Below are 14,899 nucleotides of genomic sequence, written 5' to 3'. Positions count from 1 at the left end.
GGGCCTCGAGTCGAAATGGAACGAACCTGACGGAACGAACCAAGCCGACGAGGGTGGTGGGTGGTCGGGACGAGCGACGTTTGACGAGAGCCGCGCATGGTGGTGTTGGTTGTCTGGTTGAAGGGTGAGGCAGGGAAGTCTGGCATATGACGGACGTGATCCATCCACCGTGACCATGAGCAACGTGTCTCTCGACCCTTGCCGTCCAGTGACCAACACGATCGCCCGGCCGGTCCGCGTACCCGGAGGCACGCACGACTGGTGGCGTTCAAGTGAAGGTCGAGTGACGCTGGACGGGCCTCCACGAGGGAGGTGGTGGGATTGTCGGGACGAGAGACGGTTGACAAGCGTCGCTCATGGTGATGGGTTGTCGGGTTTCAGGATCAATTGCCGAACTGGTCGCAGGGCTCCCAGCCGTCGTCTTCGTCATGCTCTTCTCCGTGCACTGCCTGGGCCCGCCGTTCCTCTTCACGTTTTTGCGCGAGCCACTCCAGCGCGTAGCGGCGAAATTCAGCCACAGCCTCTGGTGTAGGTGGAGGTGGCAACGGTATGTTGCCTTTGCTGTCCACGAGATCCTCCCCATGGCTGGAGGCGGAGTCGCTCTCGTCATCAGAGGCGGAGAGCTCCTCGACGCCCAGAGGACTCGTGGACTCGGGTGCGTGGTTCGGCGCGTCGTCGCGGAATGGCTCTTCGAGGGCAAGCTCCTCGGCCGTGGCCACGTATCTCTTGGCTCCAGGCAAGCGCTTGGCCAGGTCCTCCTCTTCCTCAGCAGTCAATGCAGGCCCGACGTTCCTGTCTAAGGGCGTATAGAGCCCCGCCCTCGGCGTGTTAGGCGCGTAGTCGGCGAATTGCGTGGGTGATGCATACGCCATACGCCTTTCACGTCCGCGGGGGTACTCTACGACTGAACGACGGTTGATGGACCTCGGCACTTCCCTATCACTGTCTTGCCACTCCTGAGAAGCGGCGAGGGCAGCGATAGTTTTGACTGGCTCGGGAAATGCCACTTTGTGGTTCGGGAAGAAGCGAGGATGCTTGGTAGGCCCGGCATGTTCAACGTGGCCAGCCGTGCAATGCTTCTTCCTTGGCCGTCGATCATCGCCGTCGTCGTCGTCGTCGTCTCTCTCCTGCTTCAACAACGGCTGCTCCCAATCCGCGTTCTCCACCGGGACCCACTCTCTACGAGGCTGTTGTTCGACCTTGTAAGATCCCAGCTGGTCGACCTCGAACTCTCGCCGCTCAGTTGCGCCGTCGTCAAAGCGGACACTGGATCCGCTACCCTGGCGAGAAGTCTTGAGAATTGACTTCATCGGGCGACCGTCGGCGAGCAAGATTGGCTCTGAGCGACGAGGGGATTGGCTGGACGAGGTCGACGAGTCAGCTAGGGTGGGGGTGGAGCGACGCGAAGAGGGGCTCGATTGGCAGTCGCCTAGTCTCAATTAGCATCTTGAATAGCAGTGTGGATATGGAAGTGAGCTTACCGTTGGAAGCAGGAGATTCGGACTGGTCTGAATCCGGACGAGGCGAAGGCGAGGGGGTGGAGGGGGTGAGAGAAGGGGGAGGAGAGGGGGAAGGGGAAAGGGAAGAGAGGGAAGAGAGGGAAGAGGAAGGGGAAGCTGGGGCCACCATGGGTTGGAGCGTTGGCGAGCAGCCACCCTCAACCTCGACCGAAGAGTGCAACGAAGCGTCTGACCGGTGAAGGTCAGAGGGATCAACTTCTTCAGCAGCAAGCTGCTGGCTCTCAACAGCGTCCTCGGTTGGGGCTGTCGACTCTGCCGCCTCGGCATCCTCCCGCAAGGTGAGCTCCCGCTGGCCATGGAGAAGCTCGACCCGAGCACGGATGTCCTCAGAGGTTGGACCGTTGAAAAGGTCCGCAAGCTGGACGCACGCCGCTTCGGAAAGCGGGAGACGCACGTCAATGATGTTGACGAGCAGCTTGCGGTCCGCGGTCCAAGTCCATCTGAACTGTGACGAGTTAGCGTCAAGATTTTCATTGTGATCATTTCACAGCTTACCTTGGGGCGAGCTCTCGGCCGCTGGTCTGCAATGGGCTCACGCACCGCAGGTGGGGAACTGCGGGCGGGCCGAGGGGTCTGCTGCGGGTGGGAACCGCGAGCAGGAACGGTGTACGGCTCGAGTCGGGACTTCGAGGCCGTCTTCGCCTGGGCGCGCGTGATGGCGGGCATGGTGGCGGATGGGAGAGAAGAGAGAGGGAGAGAGGAGAGAGGAGAGAGAGATGGTGAGCTGTACGAGCTTGAGAGCGGTGCGATTGCTGGGAACTAGCTGGTGTTGCTAGTTCAGAATCGCTGATGAACGCTGTCGAAGCTGGTGGAGAGGAGAGATTGTTTTGGTGTTGTGGGCGGCGGAGGTATACCCGACGTCGAGCTCGGGCCACCATGGTGTGGTCGTGGGAAGCAGGCGCCGCGCCAACCCAGAGCCCCGGCCATGTTTGCTGCTCGAAGTCGAGGAAAAGTGTTATTTTTCGCGTGGACCAGCATTCAAATCATCCGCACGCCGGCCTCGCCACCTCTATGGACTGCAGTGGAAAAGAAAGTTGACTTGCAGGAATATGTTTATAAGACTGATCTGGAGGCTGGTTTTTCGGCCGACTCCCTGCGCGACGCAATGTATATTTACCCTGAAAGCCCCTATGCTACTGGAAAACACTGACCAAATAAATAGGCACTGGGAAAAGTTTCCGCGACACTACAAAGAACCAAGCTCTTTCTAGAAACAAAAGACAAAGAAAAACAACAAGAACGAGCAATCTTATGGAAAATACCCTTACCTCGGATTATGACCGACTGCACAATTTGCAATAGGCCTGCAACTGGCTGCCGACCTCTCAAACACCCTCGCCATATACCCTACGAAAGAATTGGAAGGCCGCGAAGCGAAGACAAGTCGTGCGACTTGCCAGCCAAACGGACAGGCAGGCCGACACTGCTAAGCTTGCGCAGTGGTGTGGCGCCATCATGGCTTGCACAACGCTTCTGCTTGCCTGCCAACATTGCCATGATGACAGTGTTTGCAGAACCAGCCACAATTTGAGGACAAACCCGAATGTCCCTGTTGGAAAAGGATGGACCAAAAAGACTCGGCGAGAAAGATCAAGAATGGCTTTGAGAAGGACATGGAGTGGAACATATACATTGCAATGGGAAGAAGACGAAAGACGGGATGTTGTGACAAGGAGATGTGAAGGTGACGGATGCAAAAAGAGGTCTTTCAAGCAGGAACAGCCGACAAAGAAGGGCGATGCTCAAGCAAATACCATCATGAGCGCTACATTGAACAAACGGCCCGAGCCAAGGTGTCAATACAACCTTGGCCTCGTACAGACGTCGCCCTGGCCGCAGGCAGCTTCGGGTACTGCACGTGGAAACCACGCGAGACGGGAATCCCCACGTGGCCAAAGAAAGATGGGGTAGCAGTCCAAAGTCTCCATCGTGGGAGGCCTAGATGAAGGTAACCTTGAGTTCGTACAGGATGTATCGCCCGTTCCGAGATCAGCGTCTCGATGTTGGGTGTTGACGGCCAAAAGATCGAGGAGTCATTGTGAATCGTATCGCGCGAAGGCCGAGATCCAGAGCAGAGTCCCTGACAAATGCATCACAGGGCTGAGACGACTCCAAGGTGCTTCAGGACGAAACAGAAGATCTGCGACGGCGACACCGACAAGGAGGAGACGATAGCAAGGAGGTGAAGTGTGGTTGTGGCCGGCGGTGAGGACGGGTCGGAAGCTTTTGGCGGATGCTAAGCCAAAGGGGGAAAGCCACAGCCACACAGCCACAGTCGGCCGTCGTATCGACCACTTCCCGGAGCCTCAACATCAACCACAGACAGCATCGTCACAACCATCGTCACCGACCACTGCAGCATCAGGACTCAGACTGCCGTCACCGCCCGACTCCACGAGCCATGACGCAGCGCCCCCTCTCCACGACCGGACCACCTCATGTCTCGCTTCAGCCCGGCCGACGGATACGGCCTGCCTCGCCGGCCTACACGGCAACAATCGTCGCCCCGAGCCTCGTGTGTGCCGAGATCGCCAGGTACGAGCGCCGTCAGGTGACTTGACCCTCACAGCATCGACACTTTGACTCCCGCTGTACCGAAAAACCAATTTCCACAATTGCGATCGGCCGAAGCGCCCTGTGGCTGCTGTCGTGCCAAAAATATGCCGGCCGCAGCAGAGGCAGCGTTGAGCGAGCGAGGCAGACGACTCTCACGAGAAGAAAGAGAATTGGGACACGTTGGTGGAAGCAGAGTGCCTCGTAGGATCGTCGCCGAATCCCACGACGCAGCCAACCTCACGTCACGCACAAACGCAACCAACCAGAGGCCGCGAATCGGGGCCGTTGGTTGCGTAGTCAGCCTCCACAGGTATGCGCTTCTCTTCCCTTTTCCCTTTCGGCCATGGGCGTATCCGGGCGTTTGCGCTGCGCCTCTACCTTGGCCCCGACGCATCAGTACCCGCTCGTCTGCGCCGCCCCGTCTTGCCCGATCAAGCACCCCATTGCCAGGCACGGAAACTTGGTCGGCGGATGGGCGGCCGTCAGCCTCAGCCGTGGCTAGTGGGCGCTATCCTTAGCACGCCGCGGCCGTGCTACAAGTCTATACTGTGCAGCGCCGCAACACCAAAGGACACAGACACTCAAGATTCACGATCTGGCTACTGCTCTGCTTTGCAACTTTCCAAAACAAGTTTTGCTCTACTCGTATAAAGTTTTGACTGGTCATGATGTTCGCCTTTGGACATCGGCGTCACCGACAACTCTCTCCCTCTCCATCCGAAACTCCTCCACCAGAGCGCTCGCGCTTCTTCTCTTCGTCTTGGTTCTCGTTGGACTTCATAACAGCGTCGTCGCTCGTCCAGTCCGTCTCCGACTTATTTATTTCTATATTCGACCTGTCGCTGCAATTTGTCATTGCCATCTTCTCCAGCTTTGAATAGCTCGACATTCAAGTCTTTATTGGATCTTTTCCATCGACAATACTCCCTTGCGTCAGAACGCGCGGCGCCAGCAACCAATCACCACTACCTTCCGCGTCAGCTCTTTGGAGAAACCAATACCTCAGGAATCCATCGCCCAGGTCTTTGAGGACAGGAAACCAGTTTGCGCGATCAGCCTGTTGGAAGAGAAACAAGAACCCAGTATACACGCTCAGCCTTTGGTTGAGACATCAGGACCCACTACGTCAGCCTCTTGGACAAGTCAACCAGTATCCACGTCTATTGAGACAGGAAGCCAGTCTCCACAGCCTCAGCCTCTTGGACGAGACACCAAACCCCACCGCCGCGTCATCATTTGGAGCTTCTGAATATCAAGACACTTCGACAAAAGCAACCACCGCAAGTCAACCATCCATCAACCTATTCGAAATGTGTATCCGAATCGTCGAGCAGTATGCCGCCTGTGGCTGCGTGTACCATGTGCACGCTGTTGACGCCTGCGCCGCTGTTGGCCGCCACGCCGTCCAAGACAAGGTCATCCACGTTGGCTACACTTGCGCCAATCACTCTGGCAGCGGCGGCAAATGAACATTTGTTTTCGATTCGGGCAACGGTAGTGCGAGAGTCTGGTGGATGAGGAGGAGCACGTTGCTCAGCCTGTCTGCTATGCCTCGGCGCAGACTCAGACACTTCCACCCCTTGTCCCCCTTTCGAAACTTCAACGGCACTGGCCTCGACCCCAGAGATTCAAGAAAACAACAAAGACAAAGATAAACACGCCGCGCACCTCCCTCCCTCTGCGGACGCAAGCGACAAGAAAACGGACTGGAGACCAGAGACACCCGACGACCCAACCAACTACTCCTTCGAGCCAACCAACCAACCAAGCGGCAAAGCTGGCCTTTGCCGACGTACGCTCTCAACAACATCATCAATATCATCCCACCTTCTCCTTCCTGGCTGGTCCAGGAAGGGAAAGTGGACGCAAGGCAGACAGGCGGCCGGACCGCCTGTCTACCTTGACGGACGGAGAGAGAGAGGCTCTTTCTGGTGGAAGCGTCGCAGGATGAATGACGGAAGATAGCGGAGGCAGTGGAGAGGCAGTTGGGGGCGCGCAGAAGTCGACGCGGGTAATGGATGTGGATCGAGGAGGCTGTTGGAGCTGACGGGTCGAGAGCATTTCAAGGCGTTTGGGTGGCGAAGCGTGCAGCGCAGAGTGCAGAGGTAGATGGAGAAGCGGCACATAGAGAAGATCAAGGGGGGTAGAGCGGCATGTCGGGTTCCTAGTTTTTTTTCGAGATACCCCTTTCTCTGGTACATACAAGCAACACTTTAGCAACAGCGCCGCCAGTAGCGTTCCGCAGCTGGCGGCAAGCAACAAAAAAAAAAAAAAAACGTTAAAATCATTTGATTTCTCATTCGATTCATGTACTAGATAGAGTATTTCAATCAAGCTCGGCGGCCACTCTGAAGAAAATCAACGGCGGCCGCTACCGACACATCCAAGCTACTGATACTTCCTTCCCCCCCCCTTTTTTTTTCGAGAAGGTCACAGCAGCCAGTCAGCGACAAGACCCGTCGTTGTCTGAATATCAAGGGCGAACAGTCCGAGTCCGCGTTAGCCTTCCTGTCCACCACACGCTCGTGCTACTCGAGCCTCGAAAGCAATCATGTGTGCACACCCATCGCACCGAAGCCCTTCGACATGTGGTCCACTCAGCACCAACACAGGTCACAGACAATACTCAAATAGACAGGAGCAAGAGGCATTCATCATCAACCATCATCCATATCAATCTGCTTGCTGTCCCCCCCAACCTAACCTAACTATCTGCATACTTCTTCCTGTCTGTCCCAACTGTGGTTGTGTTCGTGGTTCTCTTATGCACTTGGTGTGTGTGAAAGCCCCGCACCGCATACTCCATCGCCATGACATGCCCCGTAGAAGCGCCCCCATCTACGAAGAACGAGACCAAAAAGAAAAAAAAGAAAGAAAGGGGGGGTGAGTGAGAGGGAAGGCAAAAGGGAAACGAGGACCTCATGTCCAACACTAGCACCGGTGCCGAAAAACTCCTGTTTCTCCGTCCGTCTGTTCAACCGTTCGTCAACCCGTCGCCAGGTATCTCCTCGCTGCTCCCCAGCTCCCGCATTCAACTCCGAACGGTCATCGCCGTTGTCCACGAATGCTCCCCAACTCCTCGCGATCCCCTGTCTCTCGTCCGCAATCCGCCTAATTGCCAAAAAACAACCTCATGGCGCTCAGCACCCTTCGTCTGCAAACGGGGCACTGATCGACGCGTCTCGCGCAAGCCAAGCAGGCAACGACGTGTCCGCAATCGTAGAAAGCAGCATCGGCGCCCTCCTCCCAGCAGATGCGACAGAGGCGCTCCACCTCCTGCGCCTGGCGCCAGTGGGTGACGCCCTCGCCGAAGCGCTTGCCCGCGCGCCAGCCGCCGTGGTACGCGTTGCCGCTGGCGTGCTCGACGAGGGAGCCCATGCCGTGCGGCGCGTCGTCCGCCCAGGAGCCGCGGTACACGTCACCGTTGGTGTATGTGAGGGTGCCGTTGGGGCCATGGCGGGAGCCGAGGCGGAAGGGCCCGACGTAGCTGGATCCATCGAAGTAGGTGCGGCGGCCGTGGCCGTGTGGGAGACCGTTGCGCAGGAGGCCCGTGTAGTGCTCGCTGCTGAAGTGGTCGAGAGTGAAGTGGCCAGTCAGCGGTGGCATTGTGCGCGTAGCACAGCGGGCGCGGAGGGCGTGTTGGATGAAGTCGGATGCGCTTGTGAACTGGCCGGCGTCGGCCAACGAGGCACGGGTAGATGAAGAAAGGGTCTTGTTGGCAATTAGTACAACAGGCGTGACGAGACTGGTTTGCCCAAATGTTGTCGAGGGGCGCAGGGCGAGCTTGGTGGCGCGTGAGGATGGCATTTCTGCTTCATCCCAGAGCTCCACCGCTGTGGATGCGTCCCAGTCGAGAGCTTTGAGGATCTTTTGCTCAACGCGGTCGCTGAATTTGACTACAAAGCTGCTATGAGCCTTGAGCGTCGCCGTCTCGGCGTCAAAAACTTTGAGCATGATGTATGTCTCGCCTCTCGGATTGACATTGGCGCTGTACCAGGCGTAGGGATCTGCGGAATTGGCAGGATTCTTAGGTTTTGGAATGGGAGGTGCGAGATCGTCTGTGGGTGGTGGCGGTGGTACAGGAGCAAGTGTCGAGTGAGCATCGGTGTCCTCGATACGCGTTGCGGCGGTTCCAAACTCCAGCTGCAGACGACTCCTGGCAATGGCCTGGGCTACTGCCTGCTGCTCTCCCTCGAGCTGGCTGTGCAGTCGAGCAGCTTGAGCGGTAAGACCTTCGTTGATGAGCAAGTCCATACCGTCTTGAATCTGGTCATCGCGATCACTCATCGGCGTGTCCTCTGCCGTGTCTTGGTCGTCATCCGATGCGTCGGGGTCTTCGACCATGAGTCGGTCTTCAATCATTGGTGGGACGTCGTCTTTTTCTGCAACATGAACCCAAAGCCACCTCTCCGTCGCCTTTTGCAAGTTTTCCTCTGATGGCCCCCGTCGGACCCAAGGGTCGGACGGGCGCATGACATCGGAGTCCTCGTTGGTGACCATGCGATTCAGCACTGGGCGATAAGCGTTGCCTGCTGCATAATCCATGATCCAAAAGTTGATGCGCCTTGAGTCTGCAACGTCAAACTCTTCGGCCAGTCTTTGACGGATAATGCTTACAGAGTCGGTCGGACAGAGTTGAACGCTCTTGACGAGGTTGTGGCCCTCCCACCGTAAATCTGTTGGGTCAAGTATTCCCGGTCCATGGTGCTGCTCAAAGGCTTTTGATGAAAAGACCTTGAACTCGTGTGGCTCACTTCCCAGACTTCCGCTGTACTCGTCGTCAGATTCGTCGTCGTTTATCCAGTCTGGGACAATCCACTCGGGCTCAGCGTTGCTGAATTGCTTGTGCACGAGATCTTGCCGGATGTACATGAGAATGTAAGCGACACTAGACTTTTCTGATCCGCCGCCTTGGTGGCTGTCAAGTGCTTGCTTCTTGGTCAAGCATACCAAGCGGCTGTCCTTGTCATCATAATGCGCGTACCACCTGGTACCAGGGCCACGCGGGCGGAGCACCGAGTAGTAGTTACCCGATTGCAGAGAGTCTCGATGCGCAACGAATCCGTAGAGGATGTAAGGTGTTTTGTTGGCCGTGATGCGGTCCAGGATCTTGACCTTGTCTGTCAACTTCTTCATCGCTCGCTGACTCTCGTCAAAGTCCTGGCGCTCGAGCTCAATGTGCAAAAGATCGGGAGGTGCGGCCGTCGAATCCATCAAGTTGCGTGCCTTGTCCACCGCAGCCTGCACATCGGCGCAACCTTTTACGGGAGCGCGATACGTTGGCGTGTTGAGCATACGATCCCTCTCTGGACCGAAAAGCGTGGTGAGTTGGCGCTCCATGTGCGTGCCACGCACCTCGACCTCCAACTTTGCCCTCAAGACTTCCCAAATCTCAATCACGTCCATCTTGTCAAAACGGTGATTCTCGCCGTACCACTCAAGGGCCATGACGACGTATTCAAGGTCGACTGGATCGCGAACCTGCGGCTTGGAGCGCATCTTGTAGAGGGCACGTAAGAATGCGGCAAGTAGTGGCTTTGGTGTTGCGCGCGTGTCGGGATGAGGAACGTGGGCGCTGTACAAGAATTGGCGAAACGGCTTGAACATCAGCCACGACCATACGGCGGCAAGCAAACCCCCGGAGTTTGCGCACATGCTGTTGAGACCAGTCATGGCAAAGCTGTCCCACGAGTTTTCTCCACTGTGGTGCTCCCAGAGACACTCGGTGGAGTCTTCCACGATGCGAATATAAGCCCTGAATGCAAGCGTGTCGTTGCGCAGCAGCGCCTGTCGTTGTCCTCGATGGCGATAGTGAATTTCGTAATGAGGGCCGTGGAATCGCGTCCAGCCCCAATCGGGGGAATCTGGGCAGAATCGATGCGCGCAGGAGCGGTAGAAATTGACGCGCGGCTCGTTGGGATTGTATAAGACGACAGCGACCTGTGCCGCGACACTGGGCCGCTTTGGTATTTTGGGGTTTCCAAGCAAAGGGATTGGTGTCGTCCGGTATTCAACTGAAGCGGTACCTGAGGACTGTGGTTGCACTTGCGAATTCGAAGCGCTCCTGGGAGTGGAGGTGTCGTGTTGGGATCCGGAGCTCTCCATCTTCTTCTTGACCGACAAGCACTCGACATAGATGCTGAGAAAGTCGGAATCATTTCCTCGTGGATAAAACTTGATTTGCCAGTCATATCCACCGACTGAGGCCACGTGCGACTTCATGACCAGTTCCTTGTTTGGCTTGTCCTTGGTTCCGTTGAAATTGTTGATCGTCCACTCCAGCCTACCTGTTGGGCCAGGCTTGTATTCTGGGTCGTCGAGTTCAACGAAAGTCTTTGCCTCCCAATGTGCATCTGCGGCGGGTTAGCCAAGTCATGGTGAAGAGTCAAGAGTCTTACGGTCGTGAGCGCTAAACTCTTCCACGGCCTCGATTTCCTTGAGCTCAACCTCATCAGGAGCCGAACGATCCTCGCGCAGTTCGTGCCAACAGGGCACTTCGTCCTCGTCCGACGAGTCGTCCGGCTCCATGACTGAGCCTTCTTCGCGCGGAGAGTCGGAGGGGCCAGCCGGAGGAGGGAGAACGACTGGGGGAGGTGGCAATGATGTCGGGGGCGGTGTTGAAGGGTTGACTCCAGGATAGCCCATACTGTCCACCGAACTCCCCCGTGAGTTGACACGCACCAACCGCGGGGCACCAGCAGGCTCTTCTATTTGCGGCGGTGGTGGAGGTGGAGGGAGGGTTGTTGTAGTAGTGCTTGGCACTGACGCGGGTGGGTCAGCAAAGGCAAGAGTTGGAGGATCCGGGCTGGTGTCCATGGCGTCGTGATCTATCTGTCCCGGCGGCGCATGCGGAGCATTCGAAGAGTTGTTCAGGATGTTTGTCGTCGACATGTCCATTTCGTCGCCCGCGTCGACTGTTCCTTGGCCGGCTGGCACCTGTGGTGGTTGAGATTCTTGGCCAAAGTGGTCCATTGAATCGTCCTCCATGTCTGAATCCTCGCTTTCGCTGGCTATGTGATTGTTGGTGCTCATGGGGCCGTCTGCAGGCGGTCGTGGGGCGTTTGGGGACGAGGGACTTGGACTTTGGGAGCCGTTTTGGGAGAAGTGATGAAAGACGGGCGGCGAAGGGGAGCGTTGGCCAAAGAGGAGTGGAGGAGGATCGACGTTGGCGGAGCTTGTGGTGACGCTCATGGTCGGGGAGAGTCAGTGCGCGGCGGGCCGGCGCGGTGTGGGGGATGGCGGCGACAGGGTGGTGTGGAGCTCTGGCCGAGATGTTTGCGAGCGACGTCGTTTGTCAGGACAAAGTAGGTGAGGGAGATGGCGGATAGATGCAGCGAAGCGCGGTGAGAGTGAGGGCAGTAGGCAGCGGAGATGGTGAGGTTGTACTGATACGTAGGTATGTACAGCAGCAGCGCAGGCACAGGCAGGGCTCGCGCAGTCGGGAGGAGCGGATTACTTGGATATTGACGAGAGGTGATTGAAATTGTGCGATGGAGTTTTGGGGACAGGCATTTAGCGGGTAGGGACGCGGGAGGCGGAAGGATATAAGGTAAAGGTGCCGGTGGTAGCTTTCCCTTCAGCTTGGGGGAGCTTAGCGGTTAACCAGGGAAGGGAAGGCGAGACAGCTGCCCGTTGGCGTTGGGAGCCACTTATCACACGTGACTCATCCGCCCTCTGACTCGCTGAGGTGCTCCATCCTTCCGCCCGTTGTCTGCCTGCCACTGCCACTGCCAGCTGCCTGTTGGCCCTGGCCTCTCCACCGGTCAACCACTGATCACTCTGCCTTCCATCGAATCTCCATCCAGCCACGTCTTCGGCCTGCCCAGTCTCACCCTCTCAGCTAGTGAAACACCTGTCGCCGGCTGTTGTCTGGACGGCTCCTCAGGACAGGACAGGACCCACGTCTTTCGTTTCCAGTCTCATCCTAGTCGTACCTCTTTACACGGCTATCTGATCATCTGATTGATGCTAATGCTTCGCAAACGTCGCCGCAACAATCAAAGGAAACACAACCGTCGCTTCGGCGTACACCTTGACGCTGTCGCCGTCGGCTCTGATCTTGCCCCAACTGACAGCCTCATCTGGCCGCGCTCCCGCATCGCTGCCGTCAAACTCTTGAGCCGTGTTGATGTAAACGGCACTCTCGGCTCCGTTGCGCATCAAGTTGGCATTTGCAATGTGGTGCTTGACGATACCGCCGCCCAGAATAATCATGCCCGTGCGCTTGGCGCGAACGGCCAACGTGTTGATGCGGCGAATGTCTTGAACAATGTCGATCCGCAGCTGTTGCGGACTCGACTTGAACGTGTGGAAGTACAGCATGTCGCCCAGCGATCCGTCAGTAAGCGCCGGACAAAATACGGGAATGTCGTTTTTCCATGCCCAGTAGTAGACGCTGCGCTCGTCGTTGATTTCCTTGCCCAGCCGCGCAATCACCTTGCTGGGGGTCCAATTGATGGGCTCCTCGTCGTTCTTGGTCGCCTCTTGCTCGGCCAGCATGGTGTCGAGAATGGGCACGACCCAATCCTCAAAGGCGCAGTAGTTGGAGTTTGGCACGACCAGGTTGCCGATGCGGTTCATGCCCTTTGCGCGCAGGTCGGCGCCGCGGCTGTGGAACGAGCCAAGGTACGTGGGCGCCAGGCATTTGATAAAGTCCTCCTCGACGCCACCGGCTGTCGTCACAATGGCCGACACGTGCCGGTGCTGGACGAGGTAGCGCAGCGTCTCGCGCAGGCCCGACGAGATGAGATTGGACGTGTAGCCGAGGAAAATGGTGGTGCCCTCGCCCGTCTCGGGGTCGCGCCAGGTTCGCTGAAAGAAGCAGAGAGTCAGGTGATGTCGAGGGAGAAAAAGAAACGTTGTTGGCTGCTGCGCACCATGCTATCAATGACGCGCACAGCCTGGCCTACAGACGTCGCCTGGAAGCCCATGGTCTCCATGCCGGCTACCAGCTCTTGGACGGTGATGGAACGGCCGCTGCGCGCATAGTCGTCGAACTCGATGCCCTTGACTTGGCGAGCGCCATCGGGCACGGGGTCTGAAGGCTTGAGCACAGCATCTGTGGCTGTCGAGGGGGCGTCTGCTGCAGCTGTGGAGGGATTTGCGGGTTGCGACGACATTTTTAATCTTGGACCAAGGTGAGGATGTTTTTTTTTAGGGACGCGATATTTTATTTGGGAGCGACGTATCAAAGCGGGATAGCGCAGAGATGGAGATGGAGACGGAGATGGCTCGGCAGGGTTTCGAATGTGAACCAAGGGAATCTGTGCGTGCGTGCGGAGGCGAGCCACGCAGTCAGGACAGCCAAGTGGACGGGACACGAGGCGAGATGGCCAGGGAGGCAGGCAGGCAAGCAGGCGGGCAGGCACGAGTTGACATGAGTTCCGATTCAGCCTTGTTGAGGAACAAAAATTCAAAATAAAAACGTCATGATCCAGTCTGCCTGCCCCTGTTCATGCTGGCGCCAAATGCGCGTGGCGGCACTGGCACTGGCGTTGGCGCTGGTGTGGCGGATCGATGCCGCAATCCTGTCATGGCACCAAAGTCAAAGGAATCCATTGACCGTCTCGGTATCCCCAGCCGTTCGCTCCTTGCGCGTGTGCACTGCGCATGCATGACATGATGCACCTCTCACAGTCGGAGACAGACGAAAAGCGTCGTCAGGCCTCTTGTGCGGCTCGACGACGGGGATTGGCCCTGGTCGATCCTGGTCGTATCGCTATCCCTAGAACCTGGGTCGACGAGAGGAACAGACTGGAGGCACACAAGGGGCACAAGGATACATAGTTACAAGCACGTTCTGTAGATTGTAGAGAGAAAAGGGAGGCAGCCTGACACGCCGTCACCGTTTCATCAGCTCGCACCCGGGATTGAGGTGAGAAGGTCACTCATCCATGACCCGCCCGCGAAAAAAAGACACAGAGCCTGTGCGTCACCTCTCGGCCTTGCCCAAATGCATGCAAGGAAGGAGCAACCTAGCCGGGGGGAGGCACGACTAACTCCCCCAAGTCGAAGTTTTGAAGGTAGGGACCTGCGCCTGCGTGTTGCTTAGCGATGCATGGCTCCTCCGTCCCCGTCTTCCAATCTTCTCTCCTCCCACCACCAACTCCACCAACTCCACGCCAACCCTCACCACTCGACATCGTCACGACTCGACCCCTTGCAACTCTTCCCGAATGCGCTCTTGACCTGCTGGCCTCTTCGCTCCACCCTCCGCTCGCCCACCGCCCACCGCCCAGGCCCCAGACCCCCGCCCCTTCGAGAAGCCGCACAGCCAGCCGCCACGACAAGCTACCTATAGCCCTCCAGGGTGTGCAAATCCGCCCATCTCGAGCCCCGTCTCTCGCCATCACCATCGACGGCGCTGCAGAGTGCTCACTGCTTCTTTGACGCTGCCCCGAGGCGGGCGGCCAGCTGAAGCTTCATCGGCCGCTCCGGCTGGGGGTTTCCAGTTCCGCTCTGTTGCATCTCCAGACACCACGCCCGGGCCCCGACATCTCGCTTGGCACCCTAGTCCGCTTTGGTACTAGCCCATCTGCCAAACAACCTCACACCTTTCGACGACACCATCTCTATCCGCGTGAGTCTCTCGCCCAACCCGTTGACGAGCCCATTGCGCCCTGTTCTCGCCCTCCAACGTGTCTCACTCCCTCGGCCTCGTTTTGCTCTTTTGTCTCTTCATGCCATCTACCTTGCTGCCCTGGCGGACTCGATGCTTGTTGAAACTTTCCCTCGGTGGTTTTTCAGCCGTGTCTACAATTGCCCGCGTACACTCTAGCCAACCACATTGCCCCATGCAGTCACTGACCAACAAGATGTAGGAT

At 57.5% G+C, this 14,899-nt stretch overlaps 5 protein-coding genes across 5 annotated transcripts; 2 read left to right on the top strand and 3 right to left on the bottom strand.

The window, feature by feature from the left end:
- Positions 1–383: 383 nt before the first annotated feature.
- Positions 384–2,186, bottom strand: BKA78DRAFT_291337 (uncharacterized protein; the record flags this gene model as incomplete). The annotated part of the gene is made up of 3 exons (XM_066885881.1): positions 384–1,429; positions 1,482–1,965; positions 2,016–2,186. 3 exons carry the CDS (start codon positions 2,184–2,186, stop codon positions 384–386), a joined length of 1,701 nt encoding a protein of 566 aa, XP_066749369.1.
- Positions 2,187–2,390: 204 nt separating this feature from the next.
- BKA78DRAFT_12318 (uncharacterized protein) lies at positions 2,391–2,822 on the top strand. Its single transcript, XM_066882469.1, has one exon. The coding sequence runs from the start codon at positions 2,446–2,448 to the stop codon at positions 2,668–2,670; it is 225 nt and encodes a 74-aa protein (XP_066749368.1). The 5' UTR covers positions 2,391–2,445; the 3' UTR covers positions 2,671–2,822.
- BKA78DRAFT_12317 (uncharacterized protein) lies at positions 2,823–3,536 on the top strand. Its single transcript, XM_066882468.1, has one exon. The coding sequence runs from the start codon at positions 2,976–2,978 to the stop codon at positions 3,429–3,431; it is 456 nt and encodes a 151-aa protein (XP_066749367.1). The 5' UTR covers positions 2,823–2,975; the 3' UTR covers positions 3,432–3,536.
- A 3,651-nt stretch (positions 3,537–7,187) lies between these two features.
- On the bottom strand, positions 7,188–11,267 carry BKA78DRAFT_291336 (uncharacterized protein; the record flags this gene model as incomplete). The annotated part of the gene is made up of 2 exons (XM_066885880.1): positions 7,188–10,429; positions 10,475–11,267. 2 exons carry the CDS (start codon positions 11,265–11,267, stop codon positions 7,188–7,190), a joined length of 4,035 nt encoding a protein of 1,344 aa, XP_066749366.1.
- A 777-nt stretch (positions 11,268–12,044) lies between these two features.
- BKA78DRAFT_244536 (Deoxyhypusine synthase) lies at positions 12,045–13,195 on the bottom strand (the record flags this gene model as incomplete). The annotated part of the gene is made up of 2 exons (XM_066884040.1): positions 12,045–12,887; positions 12,953–13,195. The coding sequence occupies 2 exons, from the start codon at positions 13,193–13,195 to the stop codon at positions 12,045–12,047; spliced, it is 1,086 nt and encodes a 361-aa protein (XP_066749365.1).
- Positions 13,196–14,899: the final 1,704 nt, after the last annotated feature.

The sequence above is a fragment of the Phyllosticta capitalensis genome (genome assembly GCF_038381095.1).
Source record: "Phyllosticta capitalensis strain CBS 128856 chromosome Unknown BKA78scaffold_1, whole genome shotgun sequence".
In the NCBI taxonomy this organism is placed as follows: Eukaryota; Fungi; Ascomycota; class Dothideomycetes; order Botryosphaeriales; family Phyllostictaceae; genus Phyllosticta; species Phyllosticta capitalensis.
The sequence above is the reverse complement of the archived record's forward strand: the minus strand, read 5'-3'. Positions and strand labels throughout refer to the sequence as shown.

What these genes read in the sequence shown, in the direction of transcription:
- BKA78DRAFT_12318 (XM_066882469.1), top strand. Translation starts at nt 2,446, where the DNA reads ATGTTTGCTGCTCGAAGTCGAGGAAAAGTGTTATTTTTCGCGTGGACC.
- BKA78DRAFT_12317 (XM_066882468.1), top strand. Translation starts at nt 2,976, where the DNA reads ATGGCTTGCACAACGCTTCTGCTTGCCTGCCAACATTGCCATGATGAC.